Consider the following 19,596-nt stretch of genomic DNA (forward strand, 5'->3'; position numbering starts at 1 on the left):
GTGCTATAAAGAGTTTGTTTTTAGAGGAGTAGAGAAATGTACAGTAAAAGACTGGCTTCTCCTCTGGAGTGTCAGTGTCTCAGAGGCTCTTAGGGCCATTCAGAGACATTAGAAGTGTGTGAACGACGTGTGTGAAACAGCCCTTGCAGTACCTGCTCTGGTTTATGGTGGCGCTGCTGAGAATGACCTTAAACACACACACACACACCCAGGTCCCCTCTTGGTCAAACTTCACCAAAGGCATTTTCACTTGATTTTAGCTTGATTTAAGGCATAACAAACAGGGGACCTGAAAAATGTCCCCACTTGGTTCCCCGGTCCCCTGTTCGTGAGTGTGTAACAACACCAGAGTCCCCTCTTAGATAGATAGGCAAGTACACACACACACACACACACACCCACACATACACACACACACACACACTCACTCTAATAGGCCTGGAGTTTGTTGACTTACTACAAAGTGATAATCAATTATTAATTTGCTCTTTAGACTTTATGCCACTTAAATATTTAATAAAATCTGACATCTCAACCTTAAGCAATGTGAGTCAGGTATTGTAAAATGTATTTGAAAGCCACCCGCCACCTGCCCCTAATAGTATATAACCAGTAAATAAATATAAACAACAAATAAAGGAGCTCAAGGTCACCATATAAAACTATAAAACATATGCTGAAACATTTACTTTCACTTGTACCACAGCAGTTTGCCAACCAAGCCAACTGTAATCTCCTCTGTCTCGTCAGTTGTCCCTGAACAGCTTTAAATCTTTATATCTATTGTTCCTTCCGTTAAAAATGACTCACGCCACAAGAGACTTTATTGAATCATGAGCACTGTGATAGCTGATAATTACTGTGTAAACATAATTGAACAGGGACATGTTTGTTATTTAAGCCTTTCCTTCTCTCTTTAGTTCAACGAGGGGACATTAGAGACATCTGTTACATGTGGATCATAAACCATTCCAGGAATCAATGCTACAGATGTGCAGTGTTGTGAAGGAAATCACTTAAAGCTTGATCAACAAAAAACTTAAAAATGTTTGTGAAAACTTACTGTAAAAATAGAAATAGAAAAAGGTTTTTTTTTGGTTAGGGGTTGTTATTTCTCCTAGAACTGATTTATGTAGAACTATTGTTTAGAAGAATCAACTGTGAAATAATGTTATCGAATATTAAACTTCCTGTATTAAATTCAAAAAGTAAAGCTCTAATTTATTCTAGATTCTTTACACATAGTGACATTTTTTCAATATTTTTTTAGTTTGAATTTGAATTTAATTGAATTAATTCAAAAGATTACAACTTATACTTAAAGCATGAAAAAAAATCCGGTATCTCAAAATATTAGAATATGTTCTAATATGAACAAAATAATGATTTACAATACAGAAATTCTACTATTACAGCACCAGCCATCAGCCTGTGGCACTGATGAGGTGTTATTGAAGATTTGGTTACTTTGATAGGGTTCAGGCTAACATGACACCCCAATTCATCACAGACTGTAAACATTTTACTGTACTTTAAGCAACTTGGATTCTGTGCCTCCACTCTCCCTCCAGACTCTGGGAGCTTGATTTCCAAATGAAATAAAAATTTACTTTGGACCACTGAGCAATTACGATGCTTCTGATATTGTCTCTGGTTCAAAACAGGCTTGACACTAGGAATGCAACAGTTTGTAACTCGTTTCTTGAAGACATCTGTATGTGGTAGCCTTACTCCACTCCTTTTAAAGCTCTTCTAGGTTCTTGAATCGGCTTTGCTTGACAATATTTTCAGGACTCCTGAAAGGTCATGGAGGTCATCCATGTTGCTTCTGCACCTTTTCCTACCACACTTTTTCCTTTCAGTCAAGTTTCCATGAAGATGCCTCCATACAATATACTATATGTGGCTCATGGAGGAAATCAATGATCATCTTCTGGACAACTATTGGTCAACATACTGTTGTGTATTGAGCTAGACCAAGATGTAAATGATATTTATACTGTATAAATAGTAATTTTACTCAAAACCTGAAAATTAGATATCCTAATATTTTGAGGTTGATTTTCATGAGCTACTGTATAAGCAGTAACTCTAGAAATTAGAACAAACAATGCTTGAAATATTGTACTTCATAGTACAAATAATGAATCTAGAATATATGAGTTGCATTTTTAAATTAAATTTTAAAAGGATAATTTACTTTTTCATAATATTCTAATTTTTCATAGATTTTCCATTAATTAAATAGATATAGTTGACATTAGCTGGCACGGTGGTGTAGTGGTTAGCACTGTCACACTGCATGTCCAGGTTCGATTCCCGACCAGGCTCGATTCTTGTCTCTGTGTGCATGGAGTTTGCATGTTCTCCCTGTGCTTGGTGGGTTTCCTCCGGGTGCTCCGGTTTCCTCCCACAGTCCAAAGATATGCAGGTTAGGCTAATTGATGTTCCCAAATTGCCTTTATTGTGTTTGTGTGCCCTTTCTGTATTGGCACCCTGTCTGGACCCTGCCTCGTGCCCTAAGCCTCCTGGGATAGGCTCCAAGCTTCCATGACCCTGAATACAGGATTAAGTGGTATAGAAGATGAAAGAGTGAGTGAGAGTAAGTGGACATTAACGAGCAAATAAAATTAGGTGTCATTTTTATACAAACTCTGGGCTAAGTGCATTAGTGTACCAAGGGATTATCTAAAAAAAAATAAAGGGAGTTTTTACTTTCATAACTGTGTTCTGTTATTGTACACAATCAAATGTCCCACTTTAACTTGAACACCCCTCGTATGTTTGTGTAATAATAAATATTAATTTAAAAGGTATGTGAATGAAAGTATCATTTTACCAGTCACACTTGTACTTGTACAGTACAATAAATATTATATATTATATTTATTGTATATTATATACAATAAATATACAATAATATTATATATATTATATATTATATATGTATATATAGTAATTTATTCTTTTTTAGGTGGCAGCTGATGGGATGGCAGAGTAAGTTTTGCACATTTGTTAATTAATAAAAAAGGTAACATTATCGAAGTAAAGTCATGGATATTCAGTGTCCTGTCTTCGTTTTGACTGGCATTGTTTCTTTAAGACCTGGGGAGGCGTGCTCACATTCAAATAAATCCTACAGTTTGCAGGAAACTGAAGGGTGTGAAGTTGTGCAATCTGTCAGATGTGTGACTTATTAAATTTTAATACAAAAGACTGCTTGAGAGATTTTTATTATAAGTTCAATACAGCTCACTGTTTTTTTATATACCTGGTTACATCTTCTATGTCATGTGTAAAGTAAACCAGATTGAGTTTAGATCTTGTCAAATTCGGTCAATAAATGTTAAGTGCATTGTTACTTTGTTTGTACTGTAATTTGTTTTTATTAGATATATTGACCTTAATTATAATACTTTTGGATTAAAAGGTAAAAAAAAAATAGATCTAACATATTCATTTTGTTACCTGAAAGTCCAATATTAATTAAATTCAGTTAAAATATTTAGTAAATGTAGCATATTTGTTTATTAATAATAGTAGTTTTTAGTTTCTACCTTCTGTTACAATTATATATACTACAATTTTAAAGCCATTTTAAGGCACTGATTTTTTTTTTATTTATTTTTTTTTAATAATAATTATTATACTACATTTAGATATTCATGTATACCTAACTTTTAATTAATTCATGTAGTTTACTTTTAATATATATTTTTTTTATTTACTCAGTATGTTTAAGTGTAAACATTTTCCACCAAAAAAAAAAGAGAGTAAATTATACTTTTATTGTTTAGAGTGTAGTGATTTACAGGGAATAGAAAGTTATAGGAGGAAGTTAGTCATATTTAAAGAAATGAAACTTAAGGAGTATCAGGTAGGTGGTAGGTACACACCCCACAATCACCACAGTACCAATCAGCCTCTCTTCTTTTTTTTTATTTACATGCTACAAAAATTAACAATAAAATCTAATCTGCAGGCTTTTCTATAAAGGTAATGAAGCTAACATTATAAATAAAAGAAATAAATTAAAAGAATTTTAGCAAATCAGTAAGTCAATAATTTATTTGTGTGTATAGTTTTATAACCATGCAGGAGGATTTCCTCATTTAAGCATTTAATTATTCTCATTACATTTTTTTCTTACTGTCACTGACTTGTAAAGAAGGTGAGACATCAGCACCTGGAACATGCAAAATTACTCAGACAACCTGTTCAGATCTGTGTCTCACTTCAACAAATACGTTGTACTGTACATGGTGTGTGCTGTGTGTCTCTACCTGGAATTTTCCATTTTATTTATGTGTTGCAAGCAGTAACATATCACAGGGTAGTTGATTATTTTTCTAACATTTAATGTATTGTTACACATTTAACTGTCAGAACTACAAACAAGAACTACAACTTCCAACAGCAATGCTCCGACTTACCTGGGTACTAGCACACCTGAGACTAATCACAGGACACAGATAAAAAGGACTCATGTACTTCTGATCTTAGCTAAATATACGCTCCCTGCTAACTTGTTCCAGTGTCGTTACCAAGCCTTCTGAGTTTTGACTGCTATTTCGAATTTTGATCTTGTTTCTGTTCCCACGTTTCAGTTTAGCCTGTCTCAGTTAATCCCCGTTGTACATGGCCCGACCCTTGCCTGTTTACTGAATTTACGAGCTAGATTACCCATGCCGGATTTGATTTTCGTGTTTTGTGAACTTAGTGCAAATAAACCATCTCAACTGCACTTGCGTTTTCCGTGTCAGGTACATAACAAACAATAGCATTTAAGCGCAAAATCTATTCACAAATACACATACTATGTCTTTTAAGTTTGAGGGTAGAGTACAAATTGTGTGTATTCATTACAATTATTCATGCTGTAAAGAACTTTGCATTCACATATTACTGAAAAAGTTGCAGAAAATGTTTCCTAACTTCCTAAACTCTCTCTCTCTCTGTCTCTCTCTTTCAGTTCAACAAAAAGAAATTTGTATATCCCTGAAAGGATGTGTCTGCATCTATATGCTGTACTTGCATTATTTTGCATACCAGAATTCTGTGTTATAAAAGTGCAGTGTTGTCAATGAAACCTGTGTATTGTAGCTGAGAGCCTCACTCATACAGCAGGAAGCGCGCTTAAAGTTAATCTGCGGCCTGAAGATATTCCTAGCTCCGAGTAGGACATAAAATATATGTTCCTTTATGGACCAGTTATGCGATGTGTTAAAAAAATTAAAATTCTTGTCCAAACATATTTTTAATGAGCTCTGTGTCACTCGGTGTTACTAAACGTCTTTCCTCTACACACGGCTCTGCCTGAATGCCATTTCCTTGCTACTCCTAAACAGTTAGGAGATCTCTCTCCTACATTTTGCTGGCAATAGGAGGGATTTCCTTTTTTAAGAATGCTGATACATAAGTCCTACTTAATTAGTAAATAAGGGCCCTGGACTATGATTTATCATTCATTCATTATTATTTTACCTTTAATAGGCTTATTGTTTTTATCATTATTGCTAAATGCAGAAGAGATAACCAAACCACCTCATGATGTGCATGTTTAAAATAAGAACTTTATCTTTGCAGTTTTGAGAAGTATTGCAAACAGATAGATAATAATAATAATAATATAATAATAATAATATTTTTTCAGCATGTTTTCTTTGAGTCACAAGTTTATTAATACGACCTGTAATGGCAGTAACAGATACCATTTTTCTTGGCTTTAACATTCTCCAACAATCCATTTCGGGTCATGTCAACTTTTGTCATGTTATGCGTGCTTCCATGTTATGGTTTGCCTAAAATTTGTTATACTTGCAGTATAGTTTTCAGTACAATGAAATTCAAAGTTCAAGCTGTTCTTAGCAACACAGGTGATTAGTGAACAGGGAGTACAGGGAGGGACTGAGAAGACCATAGTGTGGAGAGATTTTCAGCACTTGCAGTCTGCATATAAAAAAAAAATAAGATCCAGTTGAATAGATGAGTGTTCAGTCATTACAACCTTAAGGTTTGCAGTGAAAAAACATTTGAAAAAAAAAAAAAAAAAAAAACATGCTGTAAATGCCAGGTAGGATACACACAATGCTGTAACACAAATTTATCTGTTTGATCTTTAGGCTACGTTTATGTGAGCAGATAATATCTCCTGATATTCTTCTGTATTTCTTTTCCTGTTCTGTCAGCAATCATATCATTAATTATTATGAAGGTTCCAGTTCCACTGGCAGGCATACACACACATACACCCTAAGATGTGGTGCCAATTCCAGGTAATAGACATATCCTCCCATAAGTGTGTTACAAATTAATTCTTGTTTTACTTGCTCATAGGAAATGAATTGTAGTTTTTGTAGTACACTCTACTCTTTTTTACTTAACCTTGAGGATTTACATGGATTTGACTAATGCTGGCGGTTTATCTGATGATGTGTGACTGCAGTTACTCAATAGTCGGCATCATATTAAGTTAAACACCTCTCCCATTATACTGTATAAAACTTTCAACCTCACAGCACACAGTAAGCCTGCAAAACACTGGGGATTTAGAGGAAAGTGAAAACTACCCCATGATATTCAAAGAAATGAAACTTAAAGCAGTGTCTTGAATTTCACAATAAAATATGCAATCAATAAAATGTCACACACCCATTATACTCCCTTTGTCTTTGCAAAACCAGACGGAAAAAAAAAAACAGCTTACTAAAGTTAAGCAATGTGTGCAGGACATAAGAGATTTAAAGATAATTAACTTCCTTAATCCTGATAAGACAGAAGTTCTAGTCATAGGACCGCAAGCAGCTAGAAGCAAGCTTTTTGATCACACTGTAATCTTAGATGGCCTTTCTGTTTTATCAAGCGCAACAGTGAAAGACCTCGGTGTGATTATAGATCCTAGTCTTTCATTTGATGCACATGTAGATAATATTACTGGGATAGCATTCTTTCACCTCAGAAATATTGCCAAGATAAGAAATATACTGTCGCTAAACTATGCAGAAAAACTAGTTCATGCTTTTATCACTCACATGCTATCAGTATCTAAGTGTGAACTGCTATGTCTTATGATCTGCCACGCCTACTTTGATCAAAGGATGCAGTCTCCTTGTCAGTACCGCGCATTATGAAAACTACAGCAAGGTGCAGAGCTTTTTCTTACAAAGCCCCAAAGTTATGAAATAGTCTTCCAATCAATGTTCGGGACTTAGACACAGTCTCAAAAAAAACCCTATTTACTGTATTTATACAAGCATTTTTGTAAATATATTAGCCTTAGGTAAACGAGCAGATCTGGGGGACTCATGGACGTAGAGTATTATGGTGAACTGGTATGTTTGGATGCTGTCTTCCTCACTCTCATTGATCACTCAGGTTTGTTGACGGTGAGGTGATTGTTTGCTTTACATCTCAGTTCCCCCTCATGTTTGTGTTTCCTTCTGGCTCTCCCTTTTAGTTATGATGTCATAGTTAGTCCTGCCGGAATCTCTGCTTGAACTCTGCACTAAATATACATTCACATTATACATTGTTTGACTGTGACCATACCTAACTGTTATCTCTCCTCTTCTGCTCTCTCCTCTTTTCTCTCTTTCCCTCTCCCTGTCTCTCTCTGCCTCCCTATACAGTCATTCCTGAGCTGCCAGTGATCCAGACCCCCTCTGCCCTCTGGAGCTGTTTGACTCATCCTGGTATCCCACTTCAGGTTGGAGATCTTGTGGCATGGATGCACACGTGGACTGTCCCCAAAAAAGTAACCTTTGAAGATTTTTTTTTTCATAAAGACAACTTTGTTAGAATGTGCTAGAGAAGAAATCTTTGCTAGAATAAATAAAATTCTGAAAATGGCTTATAGCGTTTTTTTATTGTTAAAGTGTTCATTTATAGCTACAGTTTAACATGTTATGTTAAAATTGGTGTTTTAACATTGCTTATTGGCTGCCAGCTGTGCGAGGTCTTGTCTGACTATTAAAAATCCACCCAAATGTCTCTTCACTGCAGTAAGTAAGGGGTGATATGCAAAGAAATGAAACTTAAGCAGTATCTGGAATTTAACAATAAATCCCGCCCTCATATCACACACCCATGATACCTTATAATAAAGGAAATCCTTTCCTCAGACTTTACTCACATTATAACTCCATTTGCTTCACCATCATACCTCAACTTCTACAGAAATCAACAATGAAGTCTCAGGTCACACTGTTGCTCATCTGCATGCTTTTCTCTAAAGGTAATGAAACTTACTTTTTAACTAGTTTAAATAAATAAAATTTATTTTAGTAAATCAGTAAAGGTCAATAATTCTTTGGCGTGTACAAAAATGTACAGGATGTTTGTTAAATTAATTGCTTTCCTTATTTAAGTTTTATTATTCTCATTTCATTTGTTTTTATTTTTATCTACAGCACTGTCTCTGACATGTCAACAGTGTCTGCCAACTGGAACATCTGCAACATGCCAACCTACTCAGATAACCTGTCCAAATCAGTGTCTCACTTCAACCATTACTGCGTACTCGAGTAAGTGTAAGGGTTAACCCAACCTGAATTTTCCCATAGAATTTAAATGTAGGTACAACACCTGACTGGGTGGTTGGTTATTTTCCTAAATCAGCATTGAAGTGTTTCATTTATCTTCATCAAATTTCAAATATCAAATTTATATGTAAATCACTATGACGGTGAGATTTTCTAATCACACTTCTATGTTGAATGTTCTGTAGATGGTGTAAAGTTTACAGATTATATTCAGACTTGTGGAACACCAGACCTCTGTGTAAGTGGAAGTCTGAACATGGGATCAGTGAAAGTGACCACCAACAGTAAATGCTGCAGTACTGATTTCTGTAACACTGAAAAACTTCCAGGTAAAACAAAGTCCTGATTGCTGCTCACTCTTTAATGTTATTTTCCTTTTATTTAAACTCACAATATATTATTATTATTATTATTATTATTATTATTATTATTAGATAGAAGTAGTATTTCAAATGAAACACAGTCCTACTTTATTAATGTGTTATAAATGTAATAGGTCATAGGACATCTGTCTACTTACAGCAGATTACAGTACAGTAAATCTAGTATAGATATAATTTCTCTCAAAATGATCAGTTAAAGTATAATTGAAATATTATTCTTGCTGACATATAACACACATTAACGAATCTGTTTAATTTAATTTCTCTGTTAAGAGCTTCCACAGCAGCCTCCCAATGGTAGAATGTGTTACACCTGTAATAATGACAAATGCTTGGAAACAGTGAGCTGTACAGGAGATGAAGATCGTTGCATCAGCGCATCAGGTGAACTTTATTTAACTCTCTCTGTAACAAGCAGAGGCAGTTGTTGTTATTATTATTATTATTATTAATACGTAGTAGTAGTAGTAGTAGTAGTAGGAGTAGTATTTTAGATCTTTTATTACCCTACAATTTCCATATTTAGGGGGAACAAAAAAGTTAACCTATATTGCACACCTTTCTTTGTTAAATTGTTTTTTTTTTTTTTTTTTTTAATAAGCTCCACCCTGAGACCTTAACCCTGAGAGATTTATATTAAATAACACATTCTTGACAGTGGAAACTTGAACATGCACATTTAGCGATGCATTCACTTTTTTTTTTTAATATATGGAAAAAACAAACCTGCAAATGAAACATACAGTTAAAGGAAACAAGTATGTATACACGTTTGTTAGTAAATAAAACCTGCAAAACCTGTATATTTACTTTAAATAAACTTTCCCTTTATCTTTTGAGTTTTCAGTTGTAAGTATGAACTGCATGTATTTATTACAATTAGTCATGCTAAGTAAATAAGTACTTTACATCTAGTAAAATATGTTTCTTTACTTCTTACAAAAAATCTCTCTCTTTCTCTTTCAGTTCAACAAGAGGGAATTAGTGTGTCTGTGAAAGGATGTGTGTCTGCAAGTGGCTGTGCTGCATCTGGATCATCAAGCACACCAGGAATCGGCGTTACTAATTTGCAGTGCTGTGAGGGAAATCTGTGTAACAGCGCTGAGAGCTTCACACTGAGTTTCCTCCCCATGATTGTTCCTCTGCTCTCTTCCATCTTCTTCTACTGAGCTCAGAGTTGATGCACCCTATTTAAACCTTTATCAACACGAAATTTAAATCTGTTTTTTTTTATATATATATATATATATATATATATATATATATATATAGAAGTAGAAATAAAAAGTGTGTTTTTGGTTGTGGCATTTATTTCTCCTAGAAATAATTTATGAAACACTTTTGTTTAAAAATCAACTGTCCAAAAAATATAAAAAAAATGTTAAACTTAAAGCAGCAACATTCATATAATTTTAATGAGAACTAAATAAAATGTTTTTAACTTAAAGTAGGCCCCTAATTTATTTTTCACTATTGTTTATAATAATCTCAGTTTTTATTATTATTATTATTATTATTATTATTATTATTGCTAAACAGCTAGATAACCAAACTGATGTGCATGTTCATTAAATGTATGTAATAAAGAGAGGATTAGGGAAAACATTATAAACAATGTCTGTGAAGATTCTCAGTAAACAATACAAAGTCTTTAGTTTACAAAATCATCAGCCTCCTCTACTGGTCTCAGTTTCACCCTGACTGTCTATCAGACCCAGGACTGCAACGAACAAGAACTACAACTCTTAAAACCTACACTCCAGCTCAACTGAATTCTAACACACATGAAACTAATCACAGATTTAAAGTGCCCCAATTATACCATTTTAAAGGTTGCTAATATTGCTTAATGAGTCTCTTAAAGCAGGTTTACATGTATGCAAGGTCAAAAAACACTTTAGTTTTCTCCAAAAATAGATTTAATTTTACCCCATTTCTAAATGATTCGTAACTGACTCATGTTAAGCAGTTCGAAGATTCAGTCTGTCTAAACCCCTTCTTTCCGTAAACCCTCACTGCTGTGATTGGTCAGATGGCGCGGTCCTTTATGATTGGTCTACCGCTACAGCGTGTGTCTTATCGTGTTTATTGTATGTGTGTACATACCAAAAAAAAAGCAAAAAGGACAAACACAAACAAGTAGATAACGCAAACGTGTATTATACACAACTAAATAAAGTAAATGAAAAGGTGCACCACAACCAAACAAATATATAAACAATATTTCCAAACTAGATATAATAAACGGTATGTGTATGTGAACGCGAGTGAGTGGAAAATGTCCGAAGTCCGTGTTTATTGTATGTGTGTTAGAGGAGTATAGTTCGGGCTCACCAGAGTTAATGAAGTCCGAGAGGCCGATGACGAAGGGTGAGAAGTCCGGTGAATATGTCCAGTCAAAGATAATCCGATTAAAATTCTTCGAAAGAAAATGATCCACAGCAATCTCTCCTTCTCTCGTCCAAACAAATATCGGCAGTGCTGGTCCACCGTTACTACTTATGCATTTTTCCATGGACCTACACATCGCGCGTATGTGTGTGATGCGAAGTGCACATGCTCCGTTCCCTTACTCTTTGCGTGTATGCGAAGTGCGCATGCTCCGTGCCCTTACTCTTCTGCATTTTTCCCTTTGGGGCTTGCCGTAGATAGGCAAGTGCACTTCATGAGTGTTAGAGTTCAGTTTTGGTTAATGGTGGAGAATAAACAGTTAAAAAGGATTTTGTGTGCTCTCGTTTTTTATAGTTTTTTTTTAGTACAAAGTGTTTAAGCAAACCCGGCATGAATGCTCGGTCACATTAACAAGAGTGTGGTAACGTTAATTGTAAGATGGCGGGCAAGTTGTTCGTGACATGGATCCGTGACGTGGATCCGTAACAGAGTAAAAATAGATTTGCTAATGACTCGTTTAGGCGAATGTAAGCCGTTTTTTTTCTTTTTTTAATAGACAAAAACTTCATTTATCGTGCACTGTCAGCGTCACAGATAGTGCAGATAGTTTATGTTCACATACAGCTACATGACACACTGCATGAAAAAAAATATTTGAAAAAGCATAATAGTGGCACTTTAAATAAAAGAAACTCACATTCCTCCAGTCTTTGTGAAGTAGACACTCTCTGTGACTCTGTTCTCAACAGGATTTGTAAAAAGTGTTTCAGGTAGTTCTTGTTCATTATTGCAGTGTACTCATTCGTTGTCTAAGATGCTACTGCAGACTTCCCATGAGGACCCTGGCTTTGCATGTTTAAAGTTACTCAATTTCTTTACGTTTTTGTTGTTTAAGATATAGAATATTGATTTGGAATGAGTAATGTAATTAGTAACTATAGTTCTTGAAACAAATCATTGTAATTACTATCAGTGTAATATTTTTATTGAAATGTACTAAAAAATATTAAACTAATGTTTAAAATATAATTTGTCAGTCAATTGTATTTTTCTGGAAAAAAAATCTTAAAATGTGTGTAAATGTAAGACAAAATTATCAGTTTTTTGTGCATTTAGTATGATGTGTACAACTCAAGCATCTGTATTTTTTTGCATGTGATTTTTTAGAGATTTTGTTAAGTACTATAGCCATTTATTCTTGTGATATTTTAAGGCCACAGAATATTTTTTTAGAGTGTGACCACATTGGTACTTTGTTAAACAGCTTTGAGTAAGATAAGATTTCTAGTCTTGAGATAGGGAATTTTGAATTTGAATTCTGTAGCTTTTCCACAAAAATGTTGTTTAATAACGTTGTCTCTAAAAGCCTTTAGAAGCTCCTTTAGCTTCACAAATGCTATCTTTCCAACCAATGGTGTTCTCTTTTATGATGGCATGGGGTGTGATTATCTGAGAGCATTTTGTTGCACTATTAAGATTCTGCAGTATAGGATATGCAGTCCACTCAGACAGTATTGGATGAGTAAGACTTTTGTTTTTGCTTCACACTGAAGAGTTTTGAGTTTAAGAGCCAAAAAAATAAAAAAGCGAGAGAGAGATGACGGCTTATTTCTGATATGTACATCTAGCTGTGTAAAACAAATTAGAAGATTTTTGACACAATTTTGTTTTAACCCACTAGGATTCTAGTAATAAAAAAATTTTAAACTTATTTTGTACTGACAGATGTACCTTGTTTCTTAGGTGTGCTTTGTTGTGAATAAGACTTTTTGCAGAGTACTGATATATTTTTTAAATACACTGTCCAATTTTTGTATAATTTTTATATGCATGTTCAAAAGACATTTTGTGTGGGTCATGGGCCATGAGGGTATAATAATATAATTCATGTACATTGTGTTGTTTCAATGTACAGCCTTAGTGGATACTAGATTGGGTGGGTGAGCTTTGTGTTATAAACAAACAAACAAACAAACAAACAAATAAATACTTATTGGAGAGTAAGCTCTACACCATGGGCAGCTTCTTTATACAGTATCATAATTGGTAGGCCTCTCTGTTGGGTGTAACCAGAGAACCTACTGTAACCACATAATGGAGTCTTTTATTTCTCCTATGAAACTAAATTCTTTATTTACAGAGATAACCAAACAGCACAAAGATGTGCATGTTCATTAAACTGAGTTATAAAGAAATATAAGCTCTTGTGTGTGTGTGTGTATATAACAGATCCTAATCCTCTTCTGTAACATGAAATGGCTGTTGGCTTATGTTTACACTTTCTTTTTTCTCTTTGCTTTGACTACTCAGTTTGTGTTTATGGTTTAGTCTTTGCATTTTATGAAGCTGAGCCTTTTAATGTAAGGGTGGGACTTATTGCTTATCGGCCATCAATCAAGTGATTTTCATCTGAATAGACTGGGATTAAATGTGACATTGCTTCAGACCAGTAGTACCAATAATTTACTTCCCACGTTTTCCCACGAAAAAGTTCATTTTTGGGAGTTTTTTTCCCCCTAGAACTGATTTATTAAACACTTTTGCTTCAAAATCACTTGTGAAATATTTTTTTTATAAAACATTAATCTTAGAGCAACAAAATCCATATAAATGGAGTGTGAATTAAATTAAATATAACTCATGCAGGTAAAGCAAAACATATTGTAAACTGATCAACAGTGTAAGTATAAGTTTATGTAAGTAAGTAAGTGTGTGTGTGTGTGTGTGTGTGTGTGTGTGTGTGTGTGTGTGGTGCTATATTTGTATTCTGTTCAGTTTGTTTGCTGACTGGTGATTGATTAGTATTCTTGATTAAACTGTGAGACAAAGCTTGTAAGATATGACAGGAATAAAAATTATTATTTAATATCAAACATCTCAAATTACAACGTCCCTATACCTTTTTCCTTTTATCCTTTTTACCATTTTCCTGACTTTCTTAAATAATTTTTTAGCTTCCATATTTTTTTCTCAAGTCCAAAAAGACATAAACATTTCAGTTTAGTGCAGCATTATTATAAATATATTTTAAAATTACCCAAAAACTAATCTGCACTTTTTTGAAGATTAAACTTTACATAAATCATTGTAAGATGTTTTTTGGTTATGGCTATCATGTAAGTCTTCAGCCACACTTCTGTCATCTATACTGTTTATTTAAGCAATAAACCCAAATGAAGTGGCAGGGGACAAACACAAACTCCGATGTTAAGATTACTAAACCACCATGACACTTGCCAGTTGGCACTTATACAGCTTATTGTTTAAGAATGAACACTATATATTGATGTAAGAAAGTGGATATTTAATACTGAAGTGTGATGACACTTAAAATACAAGTTTAAACAGTGAAAAGCTATATGCAGAGCAAATATGATAAAATCATTAAAACTGTTCTAAGCTTCACACAAAGTTTCTTCCTCATGTTCAATCTCCTTTTTTGCTATATTTTTAAGTCATTTATTCTGTATCCTGCTGATGCTGTATAGGCTGGCAGGAAGCCTAGAGCATATCCTGGGAGGCTTCAGGCACAAGGCAGGGTACGCCCTGAACAGGGTGCTAATCCATTGCACAGCACACATGCACACACTATGCAATTTGGGAAAACAAATTAATCATCAAGTATGAAGTTTCCATGCAAACACCACGCACACAGACCCAAGACGGGAATCGAACTCTTAACGCTGCAGGTGTGAGGGCACCATGCTAACCACTTTACCACAGAATCAGTATATATACACACACACTACCGTTCAAAAGTTTTTGAACACTTGCAAATTTCTTTGTTTTTGTTTAGTGATTTTTTTCTACATTCTACAACAATACTGGGGATTTCAAAACTATAAAATAACACATATGGAATTAGGTAATCACGTTACAACAACAAAAACAACAGTTAGTTGTTATTTTAAGACACAGAGGTCAGCCTTTCTGTAATAGTTCTTGCAAGAACAGTATTGTCAAGTGCATTTGCAAAATCCGTCAAGCACCATAATGAAACTGGCTCTCATGAAGGCCGTCCCAGGAGGGCGAGACCAAAACCTACCTCTGCCGCAGACGAGAAGTTCATTTAGAGTTATCAGCCTGAAAAATGACCAATTAACAGCACCTCAGATTAGATGCGTTATGAACTCTTTACAGAGCAGAAGTAGCAGAAACATCTTAATATCAACTGTTCAAAGGAGATTAATGCATTTTTGGACACCTTTAGCATTCCTTTACAATGTAGAAAGAAATAAAAAACAGGAACCATCATGGAGTTAGAAAGTGTTCTAATACTTTTGCACGGTATATATATATAATGTATGTATGATACAGCAGGATAGTAGTCAATTGAGACTAAACACAGAACACTTATTCGGGGATGATGGTGGTGGTCTTGAATCTTAAAGTATGTGAGAACTATGGTGCTGCTAGTGGATATTTTTTAGTTTAGCAGATTTACATGCATTGGCTTTCCTCACACTAGCCATGGTGAGACACAGCACCTGGTCGTTGGGAGTAGGGATGGCCTTTCTCGCCATCACACCCTTCTGCATTTCGAGAAGATCTTCCGCTCATCTGTAAGCAAACTTTCATAGACGAGTGATTATATCCTGAAGTGATGACAGTGACTTGTTGAACTAGCTGGTCAATAATGACGTGTGCTCGTCCAAAGTTCCAGTTCCAGATGCCTCCTGCTGGCCAGGTTTTCACCTGCTTCAGAACTGGTTTTGAACCCCATGATGAATGGTCTGTATGCTGGAAATAGCATAATAGAGATGTGGTCCTGTGTATTCAAGGTACAGTGATAATCACTCTGTCGCCATATCGCCTATCAATATATCTAATGTAGAGAAATTATTTTATTTTTTTTTAAGTTAAGGACAAAGAGCAGTGTTACTACAGAGCCGGGCTACTCAAACCTAATATTTAAAAGTCCAGATCTGAGTTCTTTTAAGGTTTAAACATTTGGAAGCTGTAGTGAAGAGCAAATGACTTATCACTACAAACTTGCTTATAACCTACAGTATACACAATGTAGATTTATGTTTAAGGCAGTCTGAGACAGAATACATTTAAGCCTAGTCATAAAAATGAGACTGTTTAAATGCAATCAAATGCTCAAACCAAAGCTTAAATTTAAGGCAACCTCATAGGTGCCCCCACCCGAAAGTCTTGCAGGGGTGCTCGCAAGCGCTGGGTAGGGCCCTTCTTTGCCGTGCAGACATCACATCTGTGCACAAAGAGTTCACTATCAGTGTGGCAGCCCGGCCAGTAGAAACGAGCACGCAACCGCCGCAGCGTTTTAGTGACTCCAAAGTGTCCCGCACCCGCATGCCCATGAACCATCCCTAATACACATGCCCGCAGAGTCCGCGGCACCAGCAGCTAAAAAGATCCGCCAGCGCCGCACGGCCGTTCCCAGTGGCGGTAGAGTAAGCCTCCCCGCAACGCTAGTTGATTAAACTGCGAGTGTAGAGCTTTTTCCTTTTGTCCCAGGTGAGCAACCGCAGCATAATCCAGTCTCTGGCCCGCGTTAACCCAACCTAGTACCCGCTGCAGCGCCGGATCCTTCTCCTGCTCGGCAATGAGCTGATCACAGTCCATCTGCAGCACAGGCGGAATGACTACAGGTGATAATTTAGGCGACGCAGTAACTCGGCTGCACGCCGGCTCGGACGGCTGATTACCGACGGGGGCTCCGGAGAACTGCGCAGGGAGAATGTTCTGATTCACGGGGGTCGGAGAGTGTTCGATGTCGCGACCACCCACGCGCTCTTCAACCCGCTCGCAGTGCCGACAACGCTCTTTGCTACACGGCCGGCGGGATAAAGCATCGGCGTTAGCATGCAGTTTTCCCGCTCGGTGCTGAACGGTGAAATCATAGTCCTGCAACCGCTCGAGCCAGCGCGCTAACTGCCCCTCGGGCTCTTTAAAACTAAGCAGCCACACCAGCAAAGCGTGATCGGTCCGCAGCGAGAAGGATTGCCCATATAAATACGGCCTAAAATGTTTAAGGGCCACGACAACCGCTTACAGCTCACGCCGCGTGACGCAGTAATATTTCTCCGGTCCAGACAACGCACGGCTGAAGTAGGCGATAGCACGCTCTTTACCCTCGGAAACCTGAGACAGGACAGCCCCTAGCCCTACATCGCTTGCGTTCGTGTCGAGGATAAACATCAGCGTCAGGATATCCGAGAACGGGCGACGTGACCAGAGCTTCCCTTAACTGAGTGAAAGCGCGCGCGTGCACCTTGTCCCAGCGAAACAGGTGGTTCTTTCTCGTGAGCCCGTGCAGCGGACTAGGGATCGTGGCAAAATCCTTCACGAACCGACGATAGTACGAAGCTAACCCGAGGAAGGTGCATAGCTGCGACACATTTAATGGTTCAGGCCAATTCTGTACCGCAGCAATTTTGGCTGGATCGATGGCAATCCCTTGAGCGCTAATCACGTGTCCCAGAAACACGGTCTCTCCCCGCAACAGCTGGCACTTTTTCAGGTTGAGCCGCAAATTCGCCCGCCGGATAGCCAAAAGTACCTCCCGTAGGTTAGCTAGCGCGACCTCAAACTCCTTGCCGCGCACCAGTAAATCGTCCAGGTAGACAACACAACGGTTGCGAGGAATATCAGCCAACACTTTCTCCATCAACCGTTCGAACGTAGCTGGAGCGTTAGGCCGAACGGCATGCGCCGGAATTGCCATAGCCCTTGCCCAATCGAGAACGCGGTTTTAGGTTGTGCTTCCGGGGCGAGCTCCACTTGCCAATACCCGCTACGCAGATCTAACGAGCTAAACCACGCCGAGCCCGCAACGTGTTCCAGCGTGTCATCTATTCGCGGTGAAGGATCGATTCATCCTTTTTACGCACCAACACAACCGGTGAAGACCACGGCCCGGACGCTGGCTCTATGACACCCGAGTCGGCCATCTCACGCAGCTTCTGCTCGGCGATAGCTCGTTTAGCTAAGGGAAGGCGTCTCGGATGTAACCGAACAGGAGCTGCGTTACCCGTATCAATCGTGTGCTGCACCAAATTAGTATGTGTGCACTCGCGCTCATCTACCGCGAAAATGTCCGCAAACTCATGTAAAAGGGACTTCACTGTGTCGGTCTGTGTCTGACTTAACCCCACGCTGCTACGCTGCATAAGCTCGGCCATTATCCTCGCTCGGCCTGCTACCGGATGTTTACATGGCGCGTCCACTGGAAGTTCCGCCCCCCTGGTGCACGCTACTAACACGTCCGGCTGCGCTTTGGGAACTAGCAACCTGGCTTACCCGAAGTTACCACGTAACGTTCCCTCCGCGAGATTCAGTACCGCACCCCACCTTTCCAAAATGTCCAACCCCAAGATACAATCATCCTCAATGTCTGCCACAAAGAATGGATGAGAAAGACTGATTGCACAAACTTGTATTCGCACTGTGCAACAGGCCCGTATCTCCAAATAGCTCCCCGTCACGGTGCGAATGGTCAAGGCTGGGACCGGCAGCACACAACCGCGCTCGCCCTGTTTTAATACTCCCCAGCGCAGCAGCGAAACTGTAGAGCAGGTGTCCGGAAACACCCTCAGATCATTTTCTCTTCAGGATCCATGTTGTGTGTGTGCGTGTGTGCAAGCATTTTTTAACAGAAAGTGAAAATAGAAAGTGTCTTACTACTTACTAGGAAGATGGCAGAGTTAGACACGAGTCCGTCCCTTCGTGTAGAAGAATATCTCGCTGAGGGCGATTTCCGCGATTTCTTGATATTTTAGACTACTGATGTTGCCTTTCACCCTGCAGATCTCCCGCGCACCCCCATACTGTATGTAACTCCAGACCATGATTTTTCTACCACCAAACTTCACTGGTTTCTGGGTGAATCTCGGATCCATGCGGGCTCCACTAGGTCTCCTGCAATGTATGCAGTGATCGTGATGTAATTCAACAGAAGATTTATCTATAAAGATTTATCTTTTTTACCGTCCATCATCTTGGCAGGCTGTGGGCCTTGGAAAATGCCACATGTTTTTTAAATTGTCTTTTGTTTAGTGCTGGCTTCTGGGCACTGATTCGACCATGGAGGCAATTTCGAGACAGAATTCTACAAACTATTCTGGTTGACATGGGGACTTCAGGTGACGAGGTCGTTTGGAGCTCTGCTGCAGTGGAAAATTGGCTGGCCTTGGATTTTAACAAACAAAACTGGACTTTTCAAAAATGTCTCCAGTCTCTTCATATCTTTTTCTTATCCTGTGTACTTTTAAGGTGTCTGCACCGTCAGCAGTGGATCTGGTCTTCAGCCTCTTGAT

General features: G+C 37.6%; 1 protein-coding gene across 1 annotated transcript; it reads left to right on the forward strand.

The window, feature by feature from the left end:
- The first annotated feature begins 8,110 nt into the window (after positions 1-8,110).
- On the forward strand, positions 8,111-10,400 carry LOC128510095 (urokinase plasminogen activator surface receptor-like). Its single transcript, XM_053482099.1, has 5 exons — positions 8,111-8,233; positions 8,409-8,522; positions 8,726-8,869; positions 9,197-9,307; positions 9,890-10,400. The coding sequence occupies exons 1-5, from the start codon at positions 8,185-8,187 to the stop codon at positions 10,090-10,092; spliced, it is 621 nt and encodes a 206-aa protein (XP_053338074.1). The 5' UTR covers positions 8,111-8,184; the 3' UTR covers positions 10,093-10,400.
- Positions 10,401-19,596: the final 9,196 nt, after the last annotated feature.

Source organism: Clarias gariepinus, chromosome 22 (genome assembly GCF_024256425.1).
Source record: "Clarias gariepinus isolate MV-2021 ecotype Netherlands chromosome 22, CGAR_prim_01v2, whole genome shotgun sequence".
In the NCBI taxonomy this organism is placed as follows: domain Eukaryota; kingdom Metazoa; phylum Chordata; class Actinopteri; order Siluriformes; family Clariidae; genus Clarias; species Clarias gariepinus.

What these genes read in the sequence shown, in the direction of transcription:
- LOC128510095 (XM_053482099.1), top strand. Translation starts at nt 8,185, where the DNA reads ATGAAGTCTCAGGTCACACTGTTGCTCATCTGCATGCTTTTCTCTAAA. An exon ending in CTGCATGCTTTTCTCTAAAG is followed by an intron (nt 8,234 to 8,408) that starts GTAATGAAACTT and finishes TTTTATCTACAG; the next exon opens with CACTGTCTCTGACATGTCAA. An exon ending in AACCATTACTGCGTACTCGA is followed by an intron (nt 8,523 to 8,725) that starts GTAAGTGTAAGG and finishes AATGTTCTGTAG; the next exon opens with ATGGTGTAAAGTTTACAGAT.